Genomic DNA, 27,055 nt, shown 5'->3' on the forward strand with positions numbered 1-27,055 from the left:
CCTGACTTACATGTCTATGATTCCGCCTAACCGGGCCTCTAGAATTTCCGGCGGCGGTGGTGTGCGTCATATCCGGACGATTCTGAGATGCCGGTAAGAAAAGCTTTCCCCGGGAAAGGCAGTAAAAGAACGAGCGAGTTTATCCCTTTATTTCCCCCCCGCCCCTCAGACGGTGGAGGAGAGGGGTCGTAGAGAAGGGTCTGGCCGTCCCACGGCTCTGCCCGTCTACTGCGGTTCCTGTGTCCAGTCGTGTCCTTAGGGGGAGTCTCCGCTCGCCTCGTCGAGGGAGTGGCCTGTCTTTAGCCGTGGCCTTGTCGTAGGGCAGTCAATATGGAACAGGACGCTCCGCACCCCCGCAGGCCTCTGGCCCAAGCGCGTTTGCCCGCCTGCCTCCTGGGGCTGCTGGTGGGGCTCGTTCGGTTCGCGTGGTCAGTATAGACGGGTGACATTTGCCCTTTGGTTGTATAGCCAATGAAGCTTCGCAGCTGTCTAGTACATACCTAGGCCTTTATTGGCACCAGAGTATAGTCCAGTATAATAATTAAAAGGAGACACAATTGATATTAAGAAGTAATATAAAACAGAACACAAAACAAAATTATAAAAATGCATATGTTATAGATTTTAGGGTACCTGAAACTGGCACTTACTCCTAAGGTTACTCAAAGGTTTTTAGTGCCCTGTTGGAAACTGGCTACTTTCTCACACAGCAGAAGGGCTGTTTAATGGGAAGCACGTCAAAGCTGCAACAGAAGAGTCAGTTCTTGGTGCAAGGGCTGTCTAGTAGGGGGCAGGTGGCCGATTTTCTTTCTCCCCGCCCCCAATCTGGACTAACTACAGTGTCTGCAGCATTTGCAGCCATTTCTTTGGACACTGAAAGCACTGAAGTGCTTTACTTCAAATATAAATACAGAGCAGAGCAGAGCAGTGTTGATGTATGTCCTTCCTCACCCTCTGACCGTCATGGCTGATGATTTAGACAATAGTCTGTATACTGTCATTTCACTAAATGAAGTTTGATACTTTCCACCAGCCTATGGTAGGATATTGCTCAGTGTCCTCAATTAGTCAAAACGTGGGTTGCTGACTTGCATCTAAATGATGATGGGCAAGAATGATAGAGGAGAGGCAGTGATACCAAATGATGAACATGAGGATATGCAATTACATGGAAACTTCTTTTCACTTATAGGAATCATAAGTTTTTAAAGGACCCAAGATGGTATTTGCAGAAGAATTTGAAGAAAGCAGAGGATGTTATTGGGGAGAATGGGCAGAGTAGTCTAAGCAAATTGTGCTTATGCAGCAGGAACTGAAAGGTTCAAAGGCTTTGTTGCTACTAGATATATGCTACTGTGAGTCATAGCATTGCAGATTGTTTCTAGGGTTGATGTTTTTAAAAATCTAGGTCCCTTTACTAGGGTTGTCCACTCTGGGTGAAGAAATTTCAGGATATTTGTGGATGGAGCCAAGGGAAGGAAGAGAGCTCAGTAGGGATGTGATGCCACCCTCTGGAGCTGTCACTTTCTCCAGGGGAACTGATCTCTTTCGTCTGGGCATTAGTTGTAAACATGACAATGCTCCAGGGGCCACCTGAAGGTTGACAACCCAATTACTATGGAAGTTTAACAGCCTGGTCATGGCTGTAGCTTAAAAAAAGAGAGGACAGTGATAGGAAGGCTTCTGACAACAAAGAAGTCAGGTTAGAGTATTGCATTGGCATTATGTGTTGGGAATGTAATAACTGGTTACCATAATTTCTGCTCTCTTTCAGATTACATTGAATAGCTTTCTACTACAGCTTCTCTCAAGAATTTTCAGAGTTGTGGAACATAATCTCTCAAGAAGATTCTCACATAGTTGTGGGACATAATCACAAAACATAGTTCACTTTGAACTTTAAGCTTTGTGCCTTACCCAGGTCTGCTTTGGGAATCGTTAACTTGAATCAATGTTATCAGATGAGTTAGAATCTAAACCGGAGGTAAGTAATGACTTAACGCATTGATTTTTATGTATCAGTTTGTACTGTAAATATGATCATTTGTACAGTTAATACATAGTTGTTGTGTATAGAAACAAGTGACGTCTTTTTTTTTATTAAACCTCCAAAGTTGCTCACTCAGCCTGTACCCAGAAGATATTATTTTCAGAACCCAGCATCTGCAGGTTACAGTTATAATCCAATTTCTTGTTGGTTGTTGGTGTAGGGCTTCCTATATCCTGTGACATCATAGCAGTTAAGTCATGGAAACTAGAAGAACTGTGATGTTCTTGGAAAATGCTTGCAGAATGAAGACTGGGATCCTGCTGATTTAATTTAATACCTTAATTTTTACTTAATTTACTCTTTGAGACCTCTGGCAGCATTCATCAATAAGTACCAAAGAATATCAAGAAAGCTCACATCAGAATTTCCAAAAAGGTTAGAGGTAACAGAATTCAAAGTTAATGGGATTAGGTTCCTACTGGACTTCACAGCTCAAAACATATGGTCAATTATGCTAGTCATAATAATGCCAACTATGAAAATGAATATGGGTATAGTACAGTAGAATAGCCAGATGTTAATTTTTGAATCATCGTAAGTATTGCGTTTACAGAGCTGGTGATTTTGTTATTGTTTAGGCTCATTTTAAAATTATTTATTTACATTATTTGTATCCCACCTTTCTGCCGTTTTAAGGGCTGTCAAGGTGGACAGCAGTTTAAAACGTAAATGATAAAGCTACATACCAAAGCCATTAAAATCACCCCTCTCCTAAAACAGTTTTTAAATTTTTTAAAATACGTACTAAACATTTAAAATACATACAGAACTTAAAAAAAAATGGGTAGGAAGAACAAATCATTGAGCAAATGCCAAAAGTCTTCACCTGCTGCCAGAAGATGGCAACAGAAGGGTACAGGCGAACTTTCTGAGTTTTGATGCAATAACCAAGAAGGCCCTTTCCCAGTTTGCAACCTGAAGATGGTAGCCCATGAAGTATGACCCTTGAAGATGACTAGTGGGTGGGTGGGTTCATAAGGGTATTTTGATCCCAAACCATATGCGGCTTTGTAGGTTAAGACCAGCACCTTGAATTGTACCTGGAAACAAATGTAGCTAGTGTAGATGGGTCAAGAATGGAGACATAAGATCCCTAAGGTCCCACTCCATCCAGCATCCTGGCTGTAGCATTCTGTATCAAGTTTTTGAACACTTTTCAAGGGCAGCCTCATGTACAGTGCATTGCAGTAATCTAATTTAGATGTAACCAGGGCAGGCACCCCAGTGGTCGTATATTTTCTGCCCAGGAAAGGCTACAGATGGCTAGCTAGTTAAAACTGGTAAAAGACACTCTTGGCCACAGCTGCCATCTGCTTATCCAGCAGTAGGCCTTTGTCTAAGAGCACCCCTCAAACATGGTTTGGTCCTTCAGGTAGGGACAAATCTCTTCCAAGATGGGTAACAACTAAATCTTGGGTCAGATGTTGCACCTTCCTGCAGATGAGATTTGTCTCTACCTGAAGTTTATGCTTTAAAACGAGCTTAGGCCTGTGTCCTATTAAATTTGGCCTGAGTCTTCCTCTGCTGTCACTCTAGCAGTCTCCCTTGTCTTTTCACCGCCTGCAGCCCCTCAGTAAACTAACAGGCTTTCTGAAATCTAACCCTTGAGAGAGGGTGCCTCTGAGTAATTATGTTAGCTGCCTGGAAGCTTCCAGAAGTCAATCAGGAGCTCAGAATTGATACTTTAATTGATTTCTGACAGAAAAGTCTCAGGGACTAGTTTCATGACTTCAGTATTTCTTGCAGTTAAGGCAGAAAATTAATACTAATTCTTGAAGTCATGGAAAAGGTGGGAGAGAACTGCCAAAATACACTTTACTCAATAGCTATCCATCAGTTACCTCCTACTGACTTAAAGCACTTGCTTATTTTTCAGCTGCTGGTTCAGTTTGTTCAGAACACATCGATTCCGTTAGGACAAGGTCTTGTGGAACCAGAACATAAAGACATTACCTGTCTCTCTCTTCTTCCTGTTACTGAATCCCCAGAATGCAACAGGTTAATGTTGCCAGGTAAACTTCTAAGCTGCCAATTTTAGGAAAACTTTTTGAATTGATAGGCATGGGGCAGTGATGGGCAGTCCAATCCAGATGGCGGGGGGAGGGGGGGCAAATAAGCTGTGGAATTGTTGCCAGACTGGGGTACCCTCACTGGCGGAGAGGGCAAAGCTCTGTGGTGGTGAAACCTGGAAGTGGAGCAATTCTAGCATCCGATTAGATGCCGACGCGGGAGAGCTGGGCTGGGGCATTCCTGGGGGTAGAGCTGTATATTCATAAAGCTTTCACCAACACTTTAGGGCTGGGAACACCATGGCCAGAGCCCTATGAAAGCCTTCCAGGCGGTATTTTTCCCCCTAGCTTCCTCCCTGCACCATCTGGAAGCTGTCTAGGGACAGCATGGTGGTACAGCAGCAGCCCCATCCCTGGTTGCCCCAGGCTTTGGATTGGGCTGTAAGAGAGCCAATTTTACAATGTTCACTAAAGTGTTAGTTTTAGGATATAGGGTATAATTGTATCACAGTGCTCTAAATTACAGCTGTCCTTAGATGTAGTGAGTTACAATCTAATAGAGAATTCCCTGTGGAGTGGTTTGTGTAATAAAGCTAGCATATTCTTACAGTTTTTACTTCCTGTAATAATTAAATGAGGTGGATGATTTGTCAAATTCAAAGAAGCTTTTGATTCTTTTAATCAGATGACTCTCCAGGTCATGCTAGCCCTTCAAAGGACGTTTCCTCTTCTGCGGTCTTGCGAAGTCTCCAGGTAAATGTTGGCCCTGATGGTGAGGAAACAAGGGCAGAAACTGTGCAAAAACCACCTGAGCTTCTACCAAGTCCTGACACTTCTAGTTTATTGCAAGACCTTCAACCTAGTGATAGCACTTCCTTTATTCTCCTCAATTTAACGCGAACAGGTAATTTTTAGTCAATTTTAACATTTAATTTGATTTCCCCTATTATGAAAGTGGCTAGTGATGCCTCTCCATCTGAGTTCATGATGATCTGTTTTCAAAGTGTGGAAAATTGATCACTACTGACTTTATTAACCACTCTTTCCAGCCCAGTGGCCAGAAATGTTATTGCAGATGTTGTGGCAGGTCAGAGATCTCATCTCTGTTTTCAGTGTGACAAAACTGCCTCTCTTCTAGGCATTGGCTCGCCATCAGAGCACCTGGTGTTTGTCCAGGATGATGCAGAGGATTCTGGGAATGACTTCTTCTCCAACGATGGCACAGACAGCAGCACCCCATGGTTTCTACGGGTGCAGGAACTGGCCCATGACAGTTTGATAGCTGCCACTCGAGCCCAGCTCGCCAAGAATGCCAAAGCAAGCAGTAATGGTAAGAAGGTTTCTGCAACTGCCAGTGTTGTTTTTCAAGGCACTACGTCGCTTTCTTCAGGGAAAACCTTCAGGACATCTTGTAAACCTTTTGTACATTCATAAAGATTTTTGATCCCTTGAAACTGAGGAAAAAGTAGCCTTACTCTGACTATAACAAATGATTGTATCAACAAGATATAGTCAGAGTAAGACTACTTTTTCCTCAACTTCAAGGGACCAAAAAAAGGTCACTTCAGTCGCAAGGAGCTGCCATTCTGCTGACATTCGGTCAGTTTATGCTGAACTGAAGACTGACATAAAGCAAATTTCTTCCTACTACTTATACCTAGACTTGACTTCTTGTGCAGCCTTTACATCTGGCTTAGTAATACTGCTCTAGGTGACCTTTTTGATAGCAGTGGCTCCTGAGCTCTGTCAATCCCCAGGCACTGAGAGGCTTTGCAGTATATACCTGCTGTACGTAGTTAAAGCAATTGCAGTAATATGTGGCCAGGCCTTAAATAAGATTATGGTGAGAAATGGAGTATTGTGACCTTGTTGCTCATGACTGGAAGTTGTCTGCTTTGCCCAGTAGTTACTGCTGAGTTGTGTAGATCACCAAAGATGTGCTCAGCAGTTGTTGATGCTATCCCCTCATAGCACAGTGGAAAATTGCATATTCATAGCAAGCTGACATAGACTGTTCCTTCTCCACAGTATGAATACGAGCAAGCTTAGTCCTTGATTGAAGGAACCAATCATGCAGCCCTTCAAGTAGTGCTGAGCCAACACACATGTCATTTCCACTTGTTTGCTGAAGGATGCAAAACTGTTCACAAGAGAAGTGAGCTTTTGCGCGGCGGGAAGTGGTTTGTATCCCCATTGCTTAAGCAATTGAGCTGGCACTCCATCCTGATCCAGCTGGAGGTGGTTAGCTAGCTGAGGCAGAATGTGTATTTTTGTTGCATTGAAAGCAGTGCTGTGGCTACATTCGTAATTTGCATTGTATTCCTTTCAGTAGGATGTGTATCTGGATACTCATCTACATTCTGCTCCAGTGAGTTCTGCTAACTCCATGCAACTAGAGCTGGAGGAGGATTAAATGTTTGCTATGCAGTTTTGGTAGGCATTGAAGCCACCAGCACAGAGTCACGGGAAGGAAATAGCAGCTGAGTTGCTGTGCTTTCCCTCTCCACTCCCAGTACTGAAGGGGGGCATTGAGAGGTGTTTGCTTTTCATCAGTGACGTTATCATGATCATTAAGGATCCCTGATTAGCGCTTGACATAAATAACCCCTTTCAGGTACATACCTGTTGACATCGAAGGAGTGGTAGATAAGAGGAACAAGAACGTTAAAAGCATGGGAAAGGTAGAGAATGTTTATGAATACATCTGGTCTAATTTCCAAAACAGAACTTCTGCATTGAGAAATGAACCTCATGAAAGTTCATTAACTTGAAGTATGGAGAAGATCAGCATCTGGTGTGTGTGTGTCTACATATGTTTGTATATGTATGTATGTGTATGTACATACGCACACATCAATTCACATCTGATTTATAAGGTTTTCAAGGCAACATACATTCAGAAGTGGTTCCCCCTGGCATTCCTTGGAGGTTTCCCATCCAAGTACTCTATGCAAGGCTGCTCTTGAGACTACTCTGTAGATTTCAGCTGGTGCCAGATGCAGCTGTCTAAGTCCTGACTGGAATGCTATGGAGAGCCCATATTCATCCTGTTCTCCAGCAGCTGCATTGGCTCCAGATGAAATATCGAATCAGATCCAAGGTTTTACTGTTAACTTTCAAAGCTCAGACCTTTGTATCTGTGATACCACCTCTTCCAATGTACCCCCCAGAGAGCATTACACGTGGCAAATAACAACTTGCTGATGGTCCTTGGCCCAAAGACCTTTTTGGCCCAAAGACCTTTTTGGCTCTGACCCCAGCCTGGTTAAACACTGTGTCCAATGAGACCCCTGTGGGATCCACCACAGGTCCCCAGGACCTGTAAGTCAGAGTTGTTCTGCCAGGCCTATGGTGAAGGACAGCAACAGTATCCATCCACCTTAGCTGACCTTCCTTCCCTTTTACTTTCTATTTGATCTTTCATCTTAAGATCATATAAGTATTAAAGCACTACATTGATTGTCCCATCTTTCGCTGGGTCTATCTTAAGGTGCCATGGTTGTGTATTATAATATTTTATTGTATTTTGGGGTAACAAATGATGCAAATCACTCTGGGCCTGCCACGACGGGATCATAGTCTAAAATTGAATTAATAAATAAAAATAAGGGTTGAAGCTGGAAGTGTATGATTGGCCCAAGATCTTCCAGCAAGTTTCCACAGCTGAGTGGGGATTTAAACTTGAGTGTCCTAGTCTGACACATTAACTACTACTGGTTATATGCAAAATACTGGTTATATGCTGGTTATATGCAAACATTTAAATGTCTACTTTATAGGTTTGTACCTGATTGTTTTCTGCAGCTCGGCATCTGTCACCTTTGCACTTACTCCTGACTTCATTGTTTCTTTCTCTCTGCCAATTCCAGGTGAAAATGTTCACGTTTGTTCAGGAGACCCCCAACTGAAAGAATCCAGCCCCATCCCTCACCTGCCTCGTGTGGAGAAAAAACTGAAATGCACAGTTGAGGGCTGTGACAGGACATTTGTGTGGCCGGCCCACTTCAAATATCACCTAAAAACCCACAGGTGTATAGACTTGCTATAGCTGTGACTTTGCAGAGCTCTGCAGATTGTATAGGTATTTATGCAGTACATTATTGGTTCCCACTCTGGAACAATCAAGTATTCAGACACAGGGAATAAATAACAAAATGACCTTTCTTCTTTCTTGGTGGAATTCAAGGCTTGAATAGAGAGTCTCTAGATCATTAACTGTTATCATATCTTTTAATCTTTTCTTCTTGGTTGAAATTATGACTCCTTCTTTTTCATAGTTTACCAGCCACTGGCTATGAGCGGTAATTACCAAGCCTTCTTCATATATTTCCTTGAACTTAATTAAAACAATGTTGATCAATATTTCTGTGTTCATTCAGATCTCTCATACACTATCTGTAATATTTTAGATGAGATTCAGTGACAACATGATAATTATGCTCCTGGCTATACTAGCCCAAATTATCACAAAATTTGATCACAAAACTGCTGCTTGGCTGATGGATAATTCTTACTGCTTTGTTTTGTATGTATCATCATGCCTTGCAGAATTCATTTCCAGTTTGTAGAAGTTAAACATCCTGCTAATGAAAGATGTCAAAATATAACCTCAGTCTAATTCACTTCACATTAAAAACAAATCAGACTAAAATTCTACCCATGTCACTTTACTGCTTTTCCATTTTCATTCCCCCCTCCCATTTTTAATGAAATTAACCCCCCAGTTTTGCATTACAGAGAGTGTTTTCTAAACAAAGGACAGATTGTTCCTAGCAATGTGTGTAATGCTGGCATGAAACCTATTTTGTCTTCCAGGAATGACCGTTCCTTTATTTGTCCTGCAAAAGATTGTGGGAAAAGTTTCTATGTACTGCAGAGGCTGAAGGTGCATATGAGAACGCACAATGGCGAGAAGCCATTTGTCTGCACTGAGCTGGGCTGTGGGAAACAGTTCACAACAGCTGGGAATCTGAAGAACCATCTCAGGATTCACACTGGTGTGTGCTCCTCTTTTCTTTAGTCTTACCACTGCTTCTGTGTACAGATCAGCTGCAAAACCTTGACCTGAGATTGCAAATGCCTTAGCAGACCAGGTGCTTGGGAGTAGCAGCAGTAGAAGGCCATTGCTTTCACATCCTGCATGTGAGCTCCCAAAGGCATCTGGTGGGCCACTTCGAGTAGCAGAGTGCTGGACTAGATGGACTTTGGTCTGATCCAGCAGGCTGTTTCTTATGTTCTTAAAACCCCTGAGGTGATTAACAAAAATCTGCATTCCAGCTAATAAAACTCCAAATCATCAGCTGTCACAGATAACTATCAGTCTAAAACCTGGCTTTTCTATGATTGAGAGCATACAAGGCAGGCCTTCTTCAGTCCATCTTACTTAGCAGATTTATGTGGGAGAAGGCTGTCCTTCGGGTCAGAGACACTATTAGGCTTTTGAGGCAATAGACAGCATTTTAAATTGTGCTTGGAAGTAAACTAGGAGTCATTGCAACTGTGTTAAAACTTGTTAAATACCCTAACTATAACTTGTTGCAATCTAGGGGAAAAGCCCTTCTTGTGTGAAGCTCAGGGGTGTGGTCGTTCCTTTGCTGAATACTCCAGCCTTCGGAAACATCTGGTTGTCCACTCAGGTATGGATCATGTAATAGTTCGTGACTCAGAGAGATATGCCTTATTTTGCTTTTTCTGTTTTGCTGATTTACCACTTTCTTAGCCCTCTTTTCTGATGTGGGCCAAACTTATTTACATTATTTATACTCTACCTTTCTCTCGGAGACTCAAGGCAGATTACATAAAGTAACTGAATGCAATCAATAGGATCAAGCTTTTGATAAGCAATGTAGTAGGGCTAGGATTGTAGAAATCTGAAACAAGCCATGTATTTGGCATAACATGTTAAACAGAAAATGATGTGAGACCAAGGTAATACATATAGAAACAGATAATATACACTATATATGATAATGTAGTCCACAGTTCCATTCCTTTTCTTAAAGCATCTTCCTAAACTATTGTTATAATATAGCACTATTACCATTATAAAAATGCCCTTTTAATCAGTTCTGTTTATATAGTTTGCAAAATGTCAGGAGTGTGGGAGCCTTCCTGAGCTCCTTAGGCAGGCCTCTATAGAAAATACATATGTATACTATAGGCAGTTACTGTTCTTGCTTACTTGCAAAAATGCATCCTGCTCAGATAAGTGAAGCTGCCTTGGTGCAGCACAGTGAGGGAGGCCGTCTTGCAGATATGAGGGGTCAAAGCCATAAAGGGCTTTGTTTGTGGTAGCCAGTATCATAAATTGAATGTGGCAACCAATGGGCAGCCAATGCAGTGCCTGCATAATGGGTGTAATATGCCGGCTCCTAATAACAACTAAGTTCTGGCATTCTCTACCAACTGTAGTGTCCAAAGTCAGACATATGCACAGTGCATTAAAGTAATCTAGTTTCAATGTTTCTGCGGCATGATCCCAGATGACCAGATCAATTGAGTCAAATTAAGGGGCCATCCTCTTGGGTAAAGCAAGTTGGAAAAAAGCATTTTTCACAGCTGCATTAACTTGTTTCTCTGGAGGTGATGCTAGGGACAGTATAACCCCTAGGCTATAGGTGTCAAACTCGCGGCCCTCCAGATGTTATGGACTACAGTTCTCATCACCCCCTGCCAACATCATGCTGGCAGGGGATGATGGGAACTGTAGTCCATAACATCTGGAGGGCCACGAGTTTGACACCTGTGCCCTAGACTCTTAATAATGCTAGGAAAGGTTCTCTGAACCCTGTAGGTTAAGACAGAGACTCCACTGTTTATATTTGCTGAGTGCTTTGTAAACCATTTCTAGTTCTTATTCTTTAAACTGGTCCATAAAGATGAGAAACTCATTCTGCATAGAAGACAGATGCTTGACATTTAGCAGTTCTTTTATCTTTTTTTTAAAGGAATAAAGCCCCACCAATGCCAAATCTGTGGGAAGACATTTTCTCAGAGTGGTAGTAGGAATGTTCACATGAAGAAACATCATTCTAGAGCTGGAACAATTAGCAACATTACCAACACACAGCATGAACCAACAGGTAGGGACTGAAGAGACTGCAAGACACCTGTTCATCTCCTCTTGTGTAGTGATGAAGGGATGGGTCAGTTTTGGAAAGCCTGATCTTCAATAGGCTGTTAGGATCAGTGGGTGATGGAAAGGAGGATGAGAAAACAATTCTGTGAAAAACTGTTGTGAGTGAGAACCTTGAAGTATGAAAAGCATGTTTGACCAATAAGTGTGGAAGTTACCTTGATTTTGAAAAACAGTCCTAAATTTGATCTAAGGCACAGTCTTTTCTTTACACAGAGGACGGGGTATGTATGTGAGTGCAATTTTGTATATCACTGCCTAATCATAAAGTCTTTTTGTCCTGTAAACTGTCTCAGGAAATTGATTAAAAGCCAGTAACGTCTTTTTAAGGCCACCCATCTTTCCCCCTCAGTATCAAATTGAGTTTGTTGAAGTTATCAATATCGTGGAAATACTATTCGACCTGCCAACACCTGCTCGCTCATTCATTCATTCATTCATTCATTCATTCATTCATTCATTCATTCATTCATTCATTCATTCATTCATTCATTCATTCATTCATTCATTCATTCATTCATTCATTCATTCAAGAGGGTATTAAAACCTTTTATGCTGGCCCTTCCTCACTGTCGCCCCCATCCCACATGGCCTTCATTTGGTAAGGTTCCTCAACCTCCACCATAGCCTTCCATTGGTTTAAACAGGCTCCACCTTTCCTTTTTATCTGTAGAAAAGCTAGTGGAATATAATCCAGTGAATTAGAGAACAGTTCTCTGTATATTTTTGATTTCGGTGGTAATGAGAAATCCCTTTCTCTGTGTTGGAAGATATTAAAAGAGTGTTACAGACAAGAATAGCTACTCAACTCCTAGCATTTTGTGTTTTGCCACAGAATCGCTGATGGGCAGTAGTTTATTGGAAGAATCTGAAGTACCCAGTAAAAACCTGGTATCCATAAACTCACCACCTAGCCTTGATGTAGCATCCTTGCACCTGCCTGAAACCGAATCCATTATTGGTGTAAAAGAGGGTGAGAGACTGTTTCTGTCTAATAGAAAGGAAGGTTTGTGTGGTAGGAGGTGGGGGAGGATATCTTGCACTTGGCATTGGTCTGAAATGGGATAGGGGCTTGAATTCTATGGAACTGTTCTGCTCACATTTCTCTTCAGTTACTGTGGAAGCTGTTGTGTACTGCAGAACTAAGTTCCTCTCAGTATTTTTCAAGGAGTCCTTACACTCAGGTGCTAGTAAGAGGAAGAAACAAACTGAGTTTTTCGGCATTCCTTTCAGCCAAACCCACTCTGCCCTACAAATTAGATGCCTCTCCCTCCCTCCCTCCTGAAGTTTGGCTGCTGTATTGTCTTTCTAGTTACCAGAGTACTGAGCACTGTTCCCTTTGATCTATAGGGTTGGAATTGAGGGTGTGGCTGCTTTTGTAGAGCATTTGTTGCTTGGGTCGAGTGGGGAATTGTACCTACAGCAACTGGGTATAAATGTATATTGTAAATTTATTAAATGAGCCCGTAAATTGGATATAAAGAGGACGCTGGTTGGTCTTGAGCATGGGCTGCTGACTATTTGTTAAAATTATCCTGAATGGAACTGTCACTCCCTTTTCATTTTGAGCCAGAAGCTTGGGATTTGTAAGAGGTTGGGCAGAACATTGGCCCTGCGAATATGGCATCATATTGATACATCAAATTTGCTTTTTAATCACTTCTGTGTTGTCCTTAACCTTCTTGTTAACCACCACTTTTGGACAAGTTTCTATCATCAAATGATTTGTATTCCTTTCTAGTGCTATAAAAGTGTGATGGCTTTTCTTGCATTCTTAGTCTTTCACTGTTGCCTGCATTTGCTGTAAAACATCCATCCCAGTAGCCTTTATCTGAGATCTAAAGTAAGTTGCCTGACAGGAATCCCATAGACATGATTTGCCGGGTATCAAATTTATTTCTGTTTTATTTGTAGAGGTTCTTGCAGAACCAGCAACAAACTCTCTCCACGCTGCATCGGATATCGTGCTGTCGTCCCATCATCTAATGCCCATGTCGACATCCAGACATTCTTATGGGGTGTCAGCTTTGCTGCAGTAAACCTCCAGGTCAGTCTGAGTAGCACTAATCTGGCATCTGTAAAATTCAGAGTTCAGGAAGAGAAAGCAAGGTGCAGCAGGAAAACGTTTTATTTATAGCTATAGATCGAGAGATTTATACTTCTATTAAACAATATTTTTCACTGTTTTTTTCTTCCTGGTTCTGAACTCTGCATTGCTGTGACCCTCATCTTCTGATCTCTGTATAACTCCTCAAAGCTTTAACTTCTGGGCTTGCTTGCTAAGGAGAATTATATTGTGTCTTTTAAGTGTGAAATAGCATTCAGTGGAGAGTTGAGTTGCTCTCCAAGATGGTAGTGTGCCTACATTTGTCCTCTGAAATTGTTACTAGTTGTTCAACTGTTGCCAAACTAAGACAGGAACCTAAATTTGCAACATCATAAAATGAACTATTTTTTGCATTTTTATCTATAGTACACTTTAATCTCATATTCCCCAAGGAACCCAGTGCAGAACACAAGGTTCTCTCCATTTCCTTTTGTCCCTGCCACAACCATGTGAGTCTGAGGGTACAGTGGCTAGCCTAAGGTTGCCTAATGAACTTTATTCAGAGTAAGGATTTTAACCTGGGTCTCCCACGTCCTAATCCAACACTCTGCCCAATAAACCCCACTGACTATTTTAATTAAAGGAGTTCTTTAACATCCAGTTCATTTGAGATGCATGCAGTTGTTTGACACTGCCACACTGGACTTAGGCGGTTTCTGCACAGCACACTAATATGTGTAACATGTTATTAATGAACCCAGTTTCCCCTGTTTGCCTCTGCCCTGGAGATTTCACCCCTCCAAGAAGCGATTGCAAACACACCGGGTTGCTGTGGCTCCTTTGGTTTTTCCAAAAAGATTGCTAGTGTAGCAATTTTTGTAAAACCCAAGTTGAGGGAAATACACGGGCTGAACCTATTTTGGGGAAGAGCCCTATGCAAAGTTCTCCCCAAAATGGGATAAATAGCTTCCTCGGGCCATTATATTTGGGCTGCGCAGAAACCACCTTAGTGCTGTCTGCTGGCATCAGTTCTTTTTGTACAGTGTATTACAGTATATAAATCACAGGGTTTTTCATCAATGTAAGTATGCTGTTGTTAACTGAGCACATAAGAACAAGCCTGCTGGATCAGACCAGAGTCCATCTAGTCCAGCACTCTGCTACTCGCAGTGGCCCACCAGGTGCCTTTGGGAGCTACATGCAGGATGTGAAAGCAATGGCCTTCTGCTGCTGTTGCTCCTGAGCACCTGGTCTGCTAAGGCATTTGCAATCTCAGATCAAGGAGGATCAAGATTGATAGCCATAGATCAACTTCTCCTCCATAAATCTGTCCAAGCCCCTTTTAAAGCTATCCAGGTTAGTTGCTATCACCACCTCCTGTGGCAGCATATTCCAAACACCAATCACATGTTACGTGAAAAAATGTTTTCTTTTATTAGTCCTAATTCTTCCCCCTGGTTCTAGTATTGTGAGAAAGAGAGAAAAATTTATCTCTGCCAACATTTTCCACACCATGCATAATTTTATAGACTTCAATCATATCTCCCCTCAGACGTCTCTTCTCCAAATTAAAGAGTCCCAAACGCTGCAGCCTCTCCTCATAAGGAAGGTGCTCCAATCCCTCAATCATCCTTGTTGCCCTTCTCTGCATTTTTCTAACTCTTCGATATCCTTTTTGAGATGTGGCAACCAGAACTGAACACAGTACTCAAGTGCGGTCACACCACTGCTTTATATAAGGGCATGACAATCTTTGCAGTTTTATCATCAACTCCTTTCCTAATTATCCCCAGCATAGAGTTTGCCTTTTTCACAGCTGCCATGCATTGACATTTCCATGGAACTATCAACTAAGATGCCCAAATCCCTTTCCTGGTCTGTGACTGATAGCACTGACCCCTGTAGCGTGTATGTGAAGTTTGGATGTTTTGTCCCTATGTGCATCACTTTACATTTTGGTACATTGAACTGCATTTGCCATTTCTTAGCCCACTCACCTAATTTATAAAGGTCTGCTTGGAGCTCTTCGCAGTCCTTGGTGTTTCTTACTACCCTACATAATTTGGTATCATCTGTAAACTTGGCCACCACGCTACCCACCCCTACTTCCAGGTCATTTATGTATAGGTTAAACAGCACTGGTCCCAAAACGGATCCTTGGGGGACACCACTCCCTACATCTCTCCATTGTGAGAACTTCCCATTTACACCCACCCTTTGCTTCCTGTTCCTCAACCAGTTTTGAATCCATAGGAGGACTTCCCCTCTTATTCCTTCCTTGCTGAGTTTTCTCAATCTCTTACTCTACCTCAGTGGTGGCAAACCTATGGCATGGGTGCCAGAGGTGGCACTCAGAGCCCTCTCTGTGGGCATGTGTAAAGAGGTTGTCCCCCCCCCCCCCCACACACACACATCTAGGCTGGCCTGGGCTGCTGGGCTCGATTATTAGCATTAAACCTAAGACCTAGTTTTAGGGAAGCAGTGTAAGTAACCCTGTTAAGCACTGTTAAACCCCACTGATTTTCATGCGAAGAACTAAAGCGCGATCCTTTACCTGGGAGTAAGTTCGGTTGCTGGCTCGTGATTCACCCATTGGAAGAGTTGCATGGTTGTTTCAAAGCAAAGCCACCAACTATTACCAAGCTTACTCCCAAGTAATGCACACCTCGGAGCCAACCATTTTTTCTAAACTAAAACCTCAGTATTTCAGGTTAAATTGCTGTGTTGGCACTTTGCGATAAATAAGTGGGTTTTGGGTTGCAATTTGGGTATTTGGTCTTGAAAAGGTTCGCCACCACTGCTCTACCTGTTTGTTAGCTGTACAATGTCTTATACAGTGATCACACTGCTATAGAGGGGTGCTGCTGACAAAATGGCATCCTCTGTCAGCACACTATTCTCACTACACAACGGTAGTGTAGTATCAATACACTGCAGAGGCAAAGCACTTCTCTCAAGTGGAATTTTACAAGCACCATTATTTGGTACCATGATATGGGTTCCATATATGGATTAAATATTAAGGAATCCTTCCGTATATTAAGGGTGTTTTGCCCACATCAAGTCTCCTTTTGTAACTCATTCTATGGCATTCTGTTTGTGTAAGCATACGAACTGATGAAGCTATCTTATAATACTGTTTCCATAAGCATGTCAAGAAAAATGTTAGCAGCAGCATTCTTTCAATTTGCAACTCTTTTGACACAGCTGTTACGTGCTTCTTTTTCTTTCTTGAATTCACTCATATTCTTTGGCTCCAAATAACTGAATGCCATCAGATCTTTGAGACGCAATGTTGCTTTAATTATTGGGGAAGTTTAATTTCTAAAAAAAGAGGTACAAACTATTTGGTGTTCCTTAGTTGTAAATTAAACTACATCACTTTCTGATGAATATGGCCACAAAATTGACCAACTTACTTGTCCACCCGTCTAGGAAAATCAGCTCTAAGGTAATGATGCCCTGAAAAAAACCCAAAAGGTTATGAAATCTGTTCCAGGAGTTTCTTTTATACACATTAAGAACTGACCTAGTCTGAATAATATGTTGACTTCACAGTTACAAAAGGAAGAACCAAGCAATGAAGTACTGAACGCAAGTGATGAAGCTAAAGAACAGGCTTATGTGATGGGCTCAAGAAGCTATTTGGTACCAGAATTCCCAGCGCGTATGCTGTGCCTTTAGCATACTTATGATCTGCCAGCCTGGAATATGGTTCTGCTTTAGTAACTGGAAACTCTTCCTGAAGAATGGATTCTGGAACTACTTCTAATATACAAGCAGTATGTTGTTGCTGTTGAAAATTGTACTGCAAAGCCAGGAGGCTGTGTTCTTATGACTAGCCTCCAGTCACTTTTGCTCTTCTAAAGTTGATCATAAGTTCTGGTGTCATGCTGGCTTATACTTCTTGGGAAGAATCTTTAGATTGTAGAGCACTCTGCAATAAGGCACTTCACTCTACTCTTGCTTCTGAGCTGTAGGGGTGGTTCTATGGTTTCTTCTTGGAGCTGGAGCTTCTGTATCCCCTTGCTTTGTGCAGATATATCAACTGATGCTGCTTATGCTCCAAACTGATGCTGCTTATGCTCCAAACCGAAGACCTGATGATGTTCAGAAGATTGCCTCAGACACCCTGTACTTGCTTCTCTGTGTGACATTTTAATTTCTAATTATTAGGGTCTTTAATTTAAACAAATCAGACGTAGAAACTGTTGTGTTCTCTTGTAAATAAATGACGTACTTTCAACTCCTAATGCAGTTTCTGTCTGTGTTCTGATGTATGGGATGTAAGTCTACTTCCTAAATTCAACACCAGGCAATATTACATGGAACTGTATATTTATTTATTTATTGCATTTGTATATGTTTATTATATTTCATAAATATAAATAAGGTTGATTAACAATAGCTGTAGAACATGCAAAAGTATTGATGAAGCCAGGAAGAAGAAATTCTAGGGAAGTAGCTATGTTAATTTGTTGTTGTGAGAGCATTGTGTAGCACCTTTTAAAGGACAACAAGATGAATTATCTCATAAAGGCTTATACTTTACAATCTAGTTCATCGAATACCGATAAGGCATCTTCTACAAGTTGAGCCAGAGCTATTTTAGTGGCTTCTAATTGGAAGTGGGGTATAAGTCCAGCAAACGGGAGCATTCATCTTGAATTCCAGGGAATCTGGAAATCAGATTCACTGGGGAAGGTACTTTTAAAGCATTAACTAAACAAAAAATACACAAAGCATCTCAGGAGTGTATATATGTTGGCTGTTACTGACTAGTATGTGGATGAAGGAATTCAGAAATTCTGGTTCTAACTTTTGTCTGACAGAAAAAAGAAAATGCAATGGCTTGTGGAGTTAAATGAACATAACTTTAAATCTAAAATTGATATTCCCTATATCATTTGAAGAAAAGTCAGCTTAAAGAATAGATTGCTCAATGGAGTTCAATGAATTCACAATTCCTAAGTTGTACAGTGAAGGTCCTGAACAAAATGTCAATGAGGGTTTCTTTAAGGGTCAAACACACATTGGTTCATAACCAATCTCCATAAATAGCTTATTTATCTCAGATTCAAGGAGTATACTCGTTTTTGAACAGCAGGGGACAAAATTACTGCTGCTACTAGATTCATGGCAAAAACAGAGCTTGTCACTCTTTACAGCATCCTAAGACTTGTATTTTTGCTTAAAAATAATTGAAATGTGTGTCTTCATTGAAATTAATATTAGGACAATCAATTTGCACATTTTGGTCTTGAGCAAATTTCATTTAAAAGCTGCAGGTGGATTTTCTTCATATTGAAATGCAACAAATAGTCAGGTCTTCTGTAACAATGGATGGAATTTTATAAGGTAAAACACATTAATCCCAATTGGACTTGCTTCTCTTTGTACATCTGCAGTATTTCATAATGGGATCCTGGACTATATGTGTAAGATTGGAACTCAGTTCTCAACAATTGTACAATATCCTAGTTTTCTACATTCAACAGTGCAAAGGAGACAGGGACATAAACCAGCTCAGTGCTCATGTCTGCATTTGACTAGAAAAAAGTGGCTGCACAATCTATCATTATAGCCTCTTCTTCCAGTAACAGACCTACAGAAATACAGAAGTACTGAAGATTACAAGAAGTCCATTATTACATTAGGGTCACCTGTACACAGACCTCCTCCCCCACCCTCCCCCTTTACCATCACAGTCCAATTTTGAGTACTTGGCAGATATTCAAAGCTGAGCTCAAGTTTCACTAGAGGAACACACTCATTAGCTATCATCGTTCAATGTGCATCATGATCACAAATACTTTACTGTAAATGAAATATAAAAGCTCCAGTTATTCATGCTGAAGCTGTTGCTTAATCTTAAAGTCTAATTAAATGATTAATATATGATTAAAGAATTAGCTGTAGGCATGAAGAAACTTAACTTGGGTTCCTATGTTAACTCCTGCATACTCTGCTCTTCTTGAAATTGTTGGTGCATAGCTGCATCCTCAGTGCTGTTTTGGGACTTCTGAATTCTGCTGATTTAAAAAAGGTATTTAGAAGTTCTTATCTTTTCAATTTGAATCCACCCTTTCCAGAATCTCAAGGGTTTCCCTATTTTCTTCTCACAACCTATAAGGAAAGCTTTTTACATGGTTTTGGAAGTTCCAATTTACTTATTTTAGAAGTAGAAAAATTATCTAGATGAAAACGAGTTTACAATACCTTTCTGATTCAGACTGCTTGATCCCCATTAAGTTAATGGCTTCTCTTCCTTTGCTTCTTACAAAATCTTCATTCAACCCAAATTGCCGCAAAGTGTCTCTATAGAGTCTCTGTGCCCCTTGACTGGCACTATGCTATGGAATCAAACATTATACATTTAGGATATCTTTTCAGAAATACCGAATATCATTCAGCGATCAAGGACCATTTAATGCCAGCATACTCTCTCAGCCCCACCTACCTCACAAGGTGTCTGTTGTGGGGAGAGAACTGGACAGGAGCTTGTAAGCCACCTTGAGTCTCCTTACAGGAGAGAAAGGTGTGGTATAAATCCAAACTCTTTTTCTTCTTCTACAATTGCAATTCTACTGTAATCCTGCACCTTGGACCCTCCCAAACGGAGCCATGCTATAATACTATGAACCCAGGCAAAGAAAGTGAAAAAAATCTTTAAAGGATTGGAAGGGAGGAGCTAATTCAAAGTTTAGTATTGTTCCTCTCTCCATTTTGGCAACAGGAGATTGTCCAGATGGGTGCTCCTCTCCTTTGGGGAAAATGGCTTAAATTTTCTCTTAAGTAAGTGCGGGTGTGGGACTCAGACGAATCATGTACACTGAGTACAATCTCATCTGAGTGCTACCTTTTACTGTGGGGGCTTCATGCTGTCTATGCAAGGAAAAAATCCCATGCAGAAGCTGAACCAATATTGATTGTTATTACAATCAGGGAATACTGCCTGTTTGAACCTCATAATCCTTCTAAAATAACAGTCCTGTGACACCCTGAAAAACTACTGTGGCATAAGCTTTTGTTCATCCATCATTCCAAAATAGTTACCTTTGTTACTTGTTCAAACAGATACGGTCTGTTTTTCACTCGTATCTTCATGTCTTCTAGTTCTTTTTTATACTCCTTTGTTCTCTTTCGGTCATTCTGCCTGAAAGAGAAACTTCCTTTGTATCAGAAATTCTCCCCAATTCCTCACAACTTGGTATTCCTCATGGAAGTACTCAGCAATGTCACACTGGGTACACTTCTATAAATGAAGCCGACACTTGTGACAAACAAATATTAATGTTCCCTAATATGAGCGAATCATCTCTCTTCCCTGGAACTTCTCATATTAGCATAAAGTGGGATGTACATCACACTGATGTCAAAGATGAGCCTGTATTTTCTGACATATAGGCGGTGCGATTAAGCCAGGACAAAAACAGTGTCCAGTTGATAACAGAACTCTCTGCAGAAAATGAAGTATCTTGACAACAACTTCAGTTTCAAGGAGCCAAGAGGGGTGAAGGGCAATGACTCAGAAAAGCCAGAAGTCAGCTAAGCAGCTAAAATGCTTGGGCTGTACAGTCAGTAGCTGAGGACCAAAAGGCTTTCTCTTAGGTGCCTGCTAATAATAATGAGATTGAAAAGCTAACACTATTTACTGCATGTCCTGTAAGAGTACAGAGTTTCCCACATATGTTGAATTGGAGCTCACTTGTCTCTACTTGCTCTCCAGTCTCTGTATCTGCAGAATTAGAATTGAAAGAGCTTCAAAGGTCACTATTTTAGCCCGCTTCCTGTAGGATTCCATCACTGACAGGTGTTCATCCAATCTCTGTAAATTCTGAAGAAAAAACAGTTAAACTGATTTTCTAAGACTACTTGCTATACTGCTCAGCTGGCTTACTATTTAACCTAAATCTGCTTTGCTCCAGCTTGACTTCTGGCCATAGTCATGAGGCACCGATTCATCGTAAAAGATCTGAACTATCCCTTGACATCTAGTGCTGGGGATAAAAATAAACAGTAAATAAATTATACAGATATGACTGGTAGGTTTCAGCTCTGAGTCCTGGAGCCAAGTCCCACATGTTAAATTGTTAGTAACCCCAAAGGTATGAAATATTTAGCTCTGATGAACTTCATACTTATGCAGCATAGAACACTGACCAGCTTTGTTTCAGCTTCTCCTTGTACATCTCCTCCAAGCTTTTATGAGGGTCCATAGCTTTTGCTCGATGTATCACAGATTTCTGCATAGCCTGACATTTCCTCCTCTGCTGCTCGGCCCAGTGAATGCCTTCATTCTCCCTGCACTTTTTGTCTTGCTGGAGAGATCTGTAACAATGATCATGAACAATGGAATCCCAGTTCATTTCAAAGTGAAACCATTAAGCTTTTTTTTAAAAGGAGAGGAGCCAAATCACATATCTGAGTTAATGCAGGCATTATTACTCACTTAATTGCAGATTCCCTTTTTCTCACTGCATCTGTAATGTAGACTGGAAGTGTGTTGGACGAAAGGGAAGACAAACAAGCCAGAGAACGGCTTCTTTGTATTGGGGGCTTGGAAGATTGCTGGCCATCCTGAAAACAAGGGGAATCAGAATTGTAAAATCCTTCTTGACTATTCTTAGTTGTAGGTGCTATACAAATAATACCGTACATATTATTTCAGGTATCAACATGTAAAATCTAGTATTTAGTGGCTATCTGCATTTAGAGAGTTTTTTTTGGTCCTAAATGGCCTTTTCATTCTGCAGTAATACTGAGGAAGACACTCTCTCAAGTGCTATATATCCAAAGTTCAAAGGGATAAAAATGTGTTATGCATAATATACTGGATAGCTGGTTTCCTTCTCTATGAGGAACAGCCCTAGAATTTTTTCAGTGTGATGTATTTGCTTTGATAGTTATATTTAATTCTGTAAATATGTCCGTTGTTCCCTTTTCTCCCTAACAGACAGTACATACTGAAGTTTTACTAGTATGAGATTACATTGGTGCTATTCAGCCATTTCTCATTTTGACCAATAACAAAGGTGTTACAGTAACGCTTAACTTTGCAAACTCACAGTATCCCAATTCTGTGTAAACAGACGGGAAATTTTACACAATGAAGAGTGATACTTAGATTTATATATGATCCAGTAGAAAGTTATTTTTACCGTCATTTTCTGGGTAGGCACTTGATGTTTACAACGGAGATTAGATGTTCTTAATTGGAATGGTTTATTGTGAGTTGCTTCTTTGATTTCTCTTTTGCTTATTACTTTCCTCTGGAATGCCCAGTAAAGTCCTTCAAAATCAGGCACTGATGTGTTAATTCTTGGTTTAAAACTGAAGTTGTCCTGCAGAAAGCTGAGCTTTTGCTCTCTGTTTCTGGAGGCAATCTGCGATTCTTTCCCCTTTTGTCTATTGCCAATGGGAGCCCAAGAGTTTTTGAGTAAATCCTTGGCTCTCATCTCAATACGGATTTTTCTGAATAATTCAGCTTCTGAGGATTAAAACAAAAAAGTAATGAAAATTCAGACAAGGTGAATGGATGTAAATTTGACAACTGGTAAAGTTGAAAATGTTGAGACATAGCATATTGGAGTCTTTAGGCATTAATTTAACAAAATATTTGATTTCTAAACAAAAAAAACCCAACCATAAATTGTAAACTGAGAATGTTTTTGAGATTACAAAACAGAAATCTCCTTTGCCAAAGATGCAACCACTACAGAAAACATAGGTCTTGTTGAGTAATTTAATAATCTCACTCTTATCATTTGCATGTCAGAATTGTGAATGTCCTGGCATAATTTGGAAAAGTTAATGATGGAGACTGGCATCTTAAAGGGAATGAACACAAATGTTTAGACAGCAAAGGCAGGCATACTCTGAGGTCTTGAGCCTGATAGGGGGCCCATTAAGAGGATTTGTGGAATCTGGACCATGCTTCAAACACACCACATGGCCTTGTTAAACTACTTGACAGTGTGTAACAATAGGCAACATTGGCATGCAGAATGAAGTTGCCTTTTAATTATGCCAGTGAGAGCTAGATGGTGATCCTTTTGCACATGAAGTTGACACATACCCTTTTTTGGCACAATTCATCTGACAGAAGGTTCTTTGGGTGAGTCCTTCCCTGTCCAGCGTAGCATAGTGATTAAGAGCAGTGGACTCTAATCTAGAGAACGAGGTTTGATTCCCCACTCCTCCACATAAGCAACGGACTCTTATCTGGTGAACCAGATTTGTTTCCCTGCTCCTCCATATGAAGCCTGCTGGGTGACCTTGACCCAGTTACAGTTTTCTTAGAACACAGTTCTCTCAGCCCCACCTCTCTCACAAGGTGTCTGTTGTGAGCCGAGGAAGGGAAAGAGTTTGTAAGCTGCTTTGAGTTTTTTTACAATTGAGAAAGTGGGGTATAAATCCAAAACCATTCTCTCTTCTCTCTCCATTTTTGTGTTGGTTAAAGGACTCAACTGATTATTTCTTGGCCAGAATCCCAAGCCTTGAATTTTGCCAACACATTGGATAAACTATGCCTTGATTTTCACAGTGGAACTGCTGTTCATCTGGTCATGGACAAGAGTTACTCTTCTGCAAATTCCCCTGACTGGCCTTACTTGATTTTATATTAGAAAAGTAGTCACAGTGTCAAGAGAAAAGCTTCTCTTTCTATATCTCCCCAATTGATGTTCTAGTTAAATATTTGAATTTTTGTGGTGTTTTCCTGACATAAGGATACAGGCATTTCCCCTCTTTTGTACTTCTATGACAACATGAGACAAAGTATTTTTCTGAAAGATGAAGGTAAGAGCTTTACCTTTGAGTTTATCCCCAAACATTGGTTCATTAATGGATGTGGGGTTCTTTCTGACTTTTGGTACTGATTTCTCAGCAGGAGCCAATATTTCGAGAACCTTCTGCCTGATGGCCTCCTTCCTCTTTTGTTCTTTTTCTTGAAAGCTGAAAGGTTTTTGTGTAGAAAGGAGCAGCTGCTGTCTCTTCTCTATCTCCACTTGTCTGCGAATTTCATTTTTTCTCATTATTTCCTGGTAGAGTGGAAGATAGATGTTGGCAGGCACAGGTTGTGCCCTAAACTGTTTTTGGCATTCAGCTTCTTCTTGACTTTGCTTCTTATACGTGGCATTCTCAAACATTGTGTGCGACTTTAACAGCTGGGACTTCTTCTGAGCTTCTCGAAGTGTCATTTTGAAGGGCTGAGGAATGGTAATAGAGGAGATCCATGCAGCAGAGGCACTCTTTGGCCTTGAAAAGGGCTGAGAAAATGAGTGATAGTTGTGCTTATGGGCTGGGCTATTCACGCTAAGGTCAGTCAAAGAGTTGTACCGTCTTAAGTTACCAGATCTGGAGACAGGGTAAAAATATTAAAGGCACATAAATAAGGAGAAAAGATTACACCTGAGAACAGTTAATACTAAACAAAATAGATACTTATATAAAACACTAGCATTTGAACCTATTGCATCATTATAATTATTAAAAGAGTTTGAATATATACCCAGTGTAGGAGTGGGAAAACAAACCTGGTTCACCAAATTAGAGTATGATGCTCATATGGAAAAGTGGGGAATCAAATCTGGTTCTCCAGATTACAGTTGATTGCTGTTAACCACTACACCACACTGGCACTCCACATAGCCTTGCTATGTAGCAATTGTATTTCTGTAAAAATTCCAGAGGGAGTAGCTGTGGTATATTTATGGGGGAAAGAAGAGAGCAGGCCAACACATGTGGAGGTCACATTTGGCCACCCCCTCCCCCCGTGCCACCCACCCAGCTGCTGCCTCAGGCTACCTGCATCTGCAGACCACCCGCCTCTGCAGGCCACCCACTGGCCCCGGGTCCTCCATCCACACGCCCACCAGGCCTCACCTTTCCCATCAGCCCACCTCCAAGGAGACACAGAAACAGCTCACCCTCATTGGGCATTGTGTATGTTCATGTCTGAAAACCAGCAGTGAGCTCACCACCTATTTCAGGTGAGTAGAACCACTTTCCTTCCCGCATCTCTTCCAGCCTGAGAGAGAATACAGCTGATGAAATGGTTCTTCTCAAGCTTTCCTGCTTTTCCCTCACCATCTGTGAGTTGCCACTGAAGCAGAAGCAGGAAGTGAGGAGAAGGGGGTGTGGGGGCCTGCCTGTTTTTCCCTCTGGACTGCACAGAAGGGCCATCTGAAATAGGGTGGTTCCTTCTTGCTGCTGCTCGCACTCCCTCCATTGTCCCCAGCATCAGCCACCATGCCATGGGGGGCGGGGGGGGAGGTGCCAACTGCCACACCACAGGGGGTGCAATTTCACTGCTTGCCCCAGGTGCTATTACCTGTAGATACACCCCTGTGTGTTAGTCTATTGCAACAAAATAAAGCAGAAGCTCCACGACACCTTAAAGACTTACAGTATCTATTCCAGCACGAGCTTTTATTAGTCATCTCACTTCCAATAATTTTCTCTATAAAAATGTGAAATATGATTTCCTCTTCAGATGCTCTGACTCATGAAAGATCATGATGGAATAAATGTTATTTGTCTTTTAATGTACTACTGGGCTTCTGTTAAAGTGCCATGCTATAAAGTGATTTTTGATATGATTTGGACTTTAAGTTCCACAACAGAACAATATAACCAGCGAATCCTACAGAAAAATTAGAGGATCTGTTGTGTCATACTTCAAAGCTTCATGGTACTTCATTGGCATTGTCAATCTTCCATTATCCTGGAAAAACTTTTCCAATTCCTTGTCTTCTATGGCTAGCTTATGGCTGTTCTCCAACTTTGCCTGATACATCAAACCTAGTTCTAACAAACATTGCTTGTTTTTTCTTTTGAGAGCTTGCAAAGAATCATAAAATCCTGAACTTGAAGTAGTTATTATATCTTCATCTGGCTGGAAAAAATCCACCAGCTCATTTCTTCTGAGCAGAGCAGCGGTGCTACTCCGTGGTGTTTCTTCAGATTCTGACTCTGACTGTTCTTTAACTGGAAACGCCTAAATAAATCAGAAAGCAAAACAAAGGCTTCAGATGCAGAATGAATATGTGGAATACACCATCTTGAGCATATTGCTTGCTTCATCAATATAATGACCCAGTTCTGAACTGATCCAGCCAACTCCCATTTCCAGTTTGCCAATCTGGGGATGTGAGCTGACCACAGTTTCAAGACCGGAAGGCTATATTCACATTTATTTAGGAGTAATGCTCCTTGAACTCAGCGAGATTTCCTTCCAAGTAACCATTATAGAGAAAGCGGTGGTTCCCTTGGATTGAAAGAACGCTTCATAAGCATTTATGGTAACAGGTGTGGCCTGTGGCAGGGGAGTGGCCTCCTGCCTACTACCATCCATCATTCCCTCGAGTGTCGCCCCCAGCCTTCCATCCCCACGACCCCGTTTCCCTACTAGGGTGTGGCCAGTCATCCAGGCGCTACCACAGCAAGAACTAAGCGGCGTTATCGTTGCCATGGAAACGGGCTGTTGTCAATGTCTGTCCGTGGCACAAGCGCGGGCGCGCGCGCATACGTGCATACACACCCGTCGAGTTTTCTCCGTCTCTGGAAGCTTCGCTTCTGCCCCGCCCGCGGCTTCTCGAGATTGCACGACCGTCATCTTCATTTAACACCCGCTCCGCCGCCAGTAGCACTAACCGCCTCCAGTACTTGGGACTCTACCAATAGGCACTCGCCTTTCTATTGCCTCTTGCACAGAGACCAATGATCGCTCAGCATGGCCTTTGTCCCCGCCCATCCCAACAGAATGCGCGTCTCGCAATCGGCTGGCCTCTGTCGGTCTCAGGACAATGGGT

The 27,055-nt window shown here is 41.5% G+C and overlaps 2 protein-coding genes across 6 annotated transcripts; one reads left to right on the plus strand and one right to left on the minus strand.

Moving 5' to 3' along the window:
* On the plus strand, positions 1-17,494 carry ZNF410 (zinc finger protein 410). Of its 3 annotated transcripts, none has more exons than XM_048484879.1 (12): positions 1-93; positions 1,775-1,984; positions 3,927-4,062; positions 4,745-4,963; positions 5,198-5,389; positions 7,929-8,088; positions 8,875-9,056; positions 9,606-9,695; positions 11,007-11,141; positions 12,030-12,167; positions 13,109-13,241; positions 16,800-17,494. In XM_048484879.1, the coding sequence occupies exons 2-11, from the start codon at positions 1,952-1,954 to the stop codon at positions 13,231-13,233; spliced, it is 1,410 nt and encodes a 469-aa protein (XP_048340836.1). In that variant the 5' UTR covers positions 1-93; positions 1,775-1,951; the 3' UTR covers positions 13,234-13,241; positions 16,800-17,494. The 3 variants fall into 3 exon arrangements, with proteins under 3 accessions (XP_048340836.1, XP_048340837.1, XP_048340834.1); XM_048484877.1 differs by lacking the exon at positions 1-93 and adding an exon at positions 131-428; XM_048484880.1 differs by lacking the exons at positions 1-93; positions 12,030-12,167 and adding an exon at positions 124-428.
* FAM161B (FAM161 centrosomal protein B) lies at positions 13,159-26,906 on the minus strand. 3 transcript variants are annotated; one of them, XM_048484876.1, is made up of 9 exons: positions 26,785-26,906; positions 25,922-26,241; positions 24,055-24,599; positions 22,403-22,731; positions 21,694-21,821; positions 21,405-21,572; positions 20,298-20,397; positions 19,461-19,594; positions 13,159-13,269 (listed from the first exon to the last, which is right to left on the minus strand). In XM_048484876.1, exons 1-9 carry the CDS (start codon positions 26,863-26,865, stop codon positions 13,206-13,208), a joined length of 1,869 nt encoding a protein of 622 aa, XP_048340833.1. In that variant the 5' UTR covers positions 26,866-26,906; the 3' UTR covers positions 13,159-13,205. The 3 variants fall into 3 exon arrangements, with proteins under 3 accessions (XP_048340833.1, XP_048340832.1, XP_048340831.1); XM_048484875.1 differs by lacking the exon at positions 13,159-13,269 and adding an exon at positions 17,486-19,270; XM_048484874.1 differs by lacking the exon at positions 13,159-13,269 and adding an exon at positions 17,486-19,273.
* Positions 26,907-27,055: the final 149 nt, after the last annotated feature.

This window comes from Sphaerodactylus townsendi, linkage group LG02, assembly GCF_021028975.2.
Source record: "Sphaerodactylus townsendi isolate TG3544 linkage group LG02, MPM_Stown_v2.3, whole genome shotgun sequence".
NCBI classification, from domain to species: domain Eukaryota; kingdom Metazoa; phylum Chordata; class Lepidosauria; order Squamata; family Sphaerodactylidae; genus Sphaerodactylus; species Sphaerodactylus townsendi.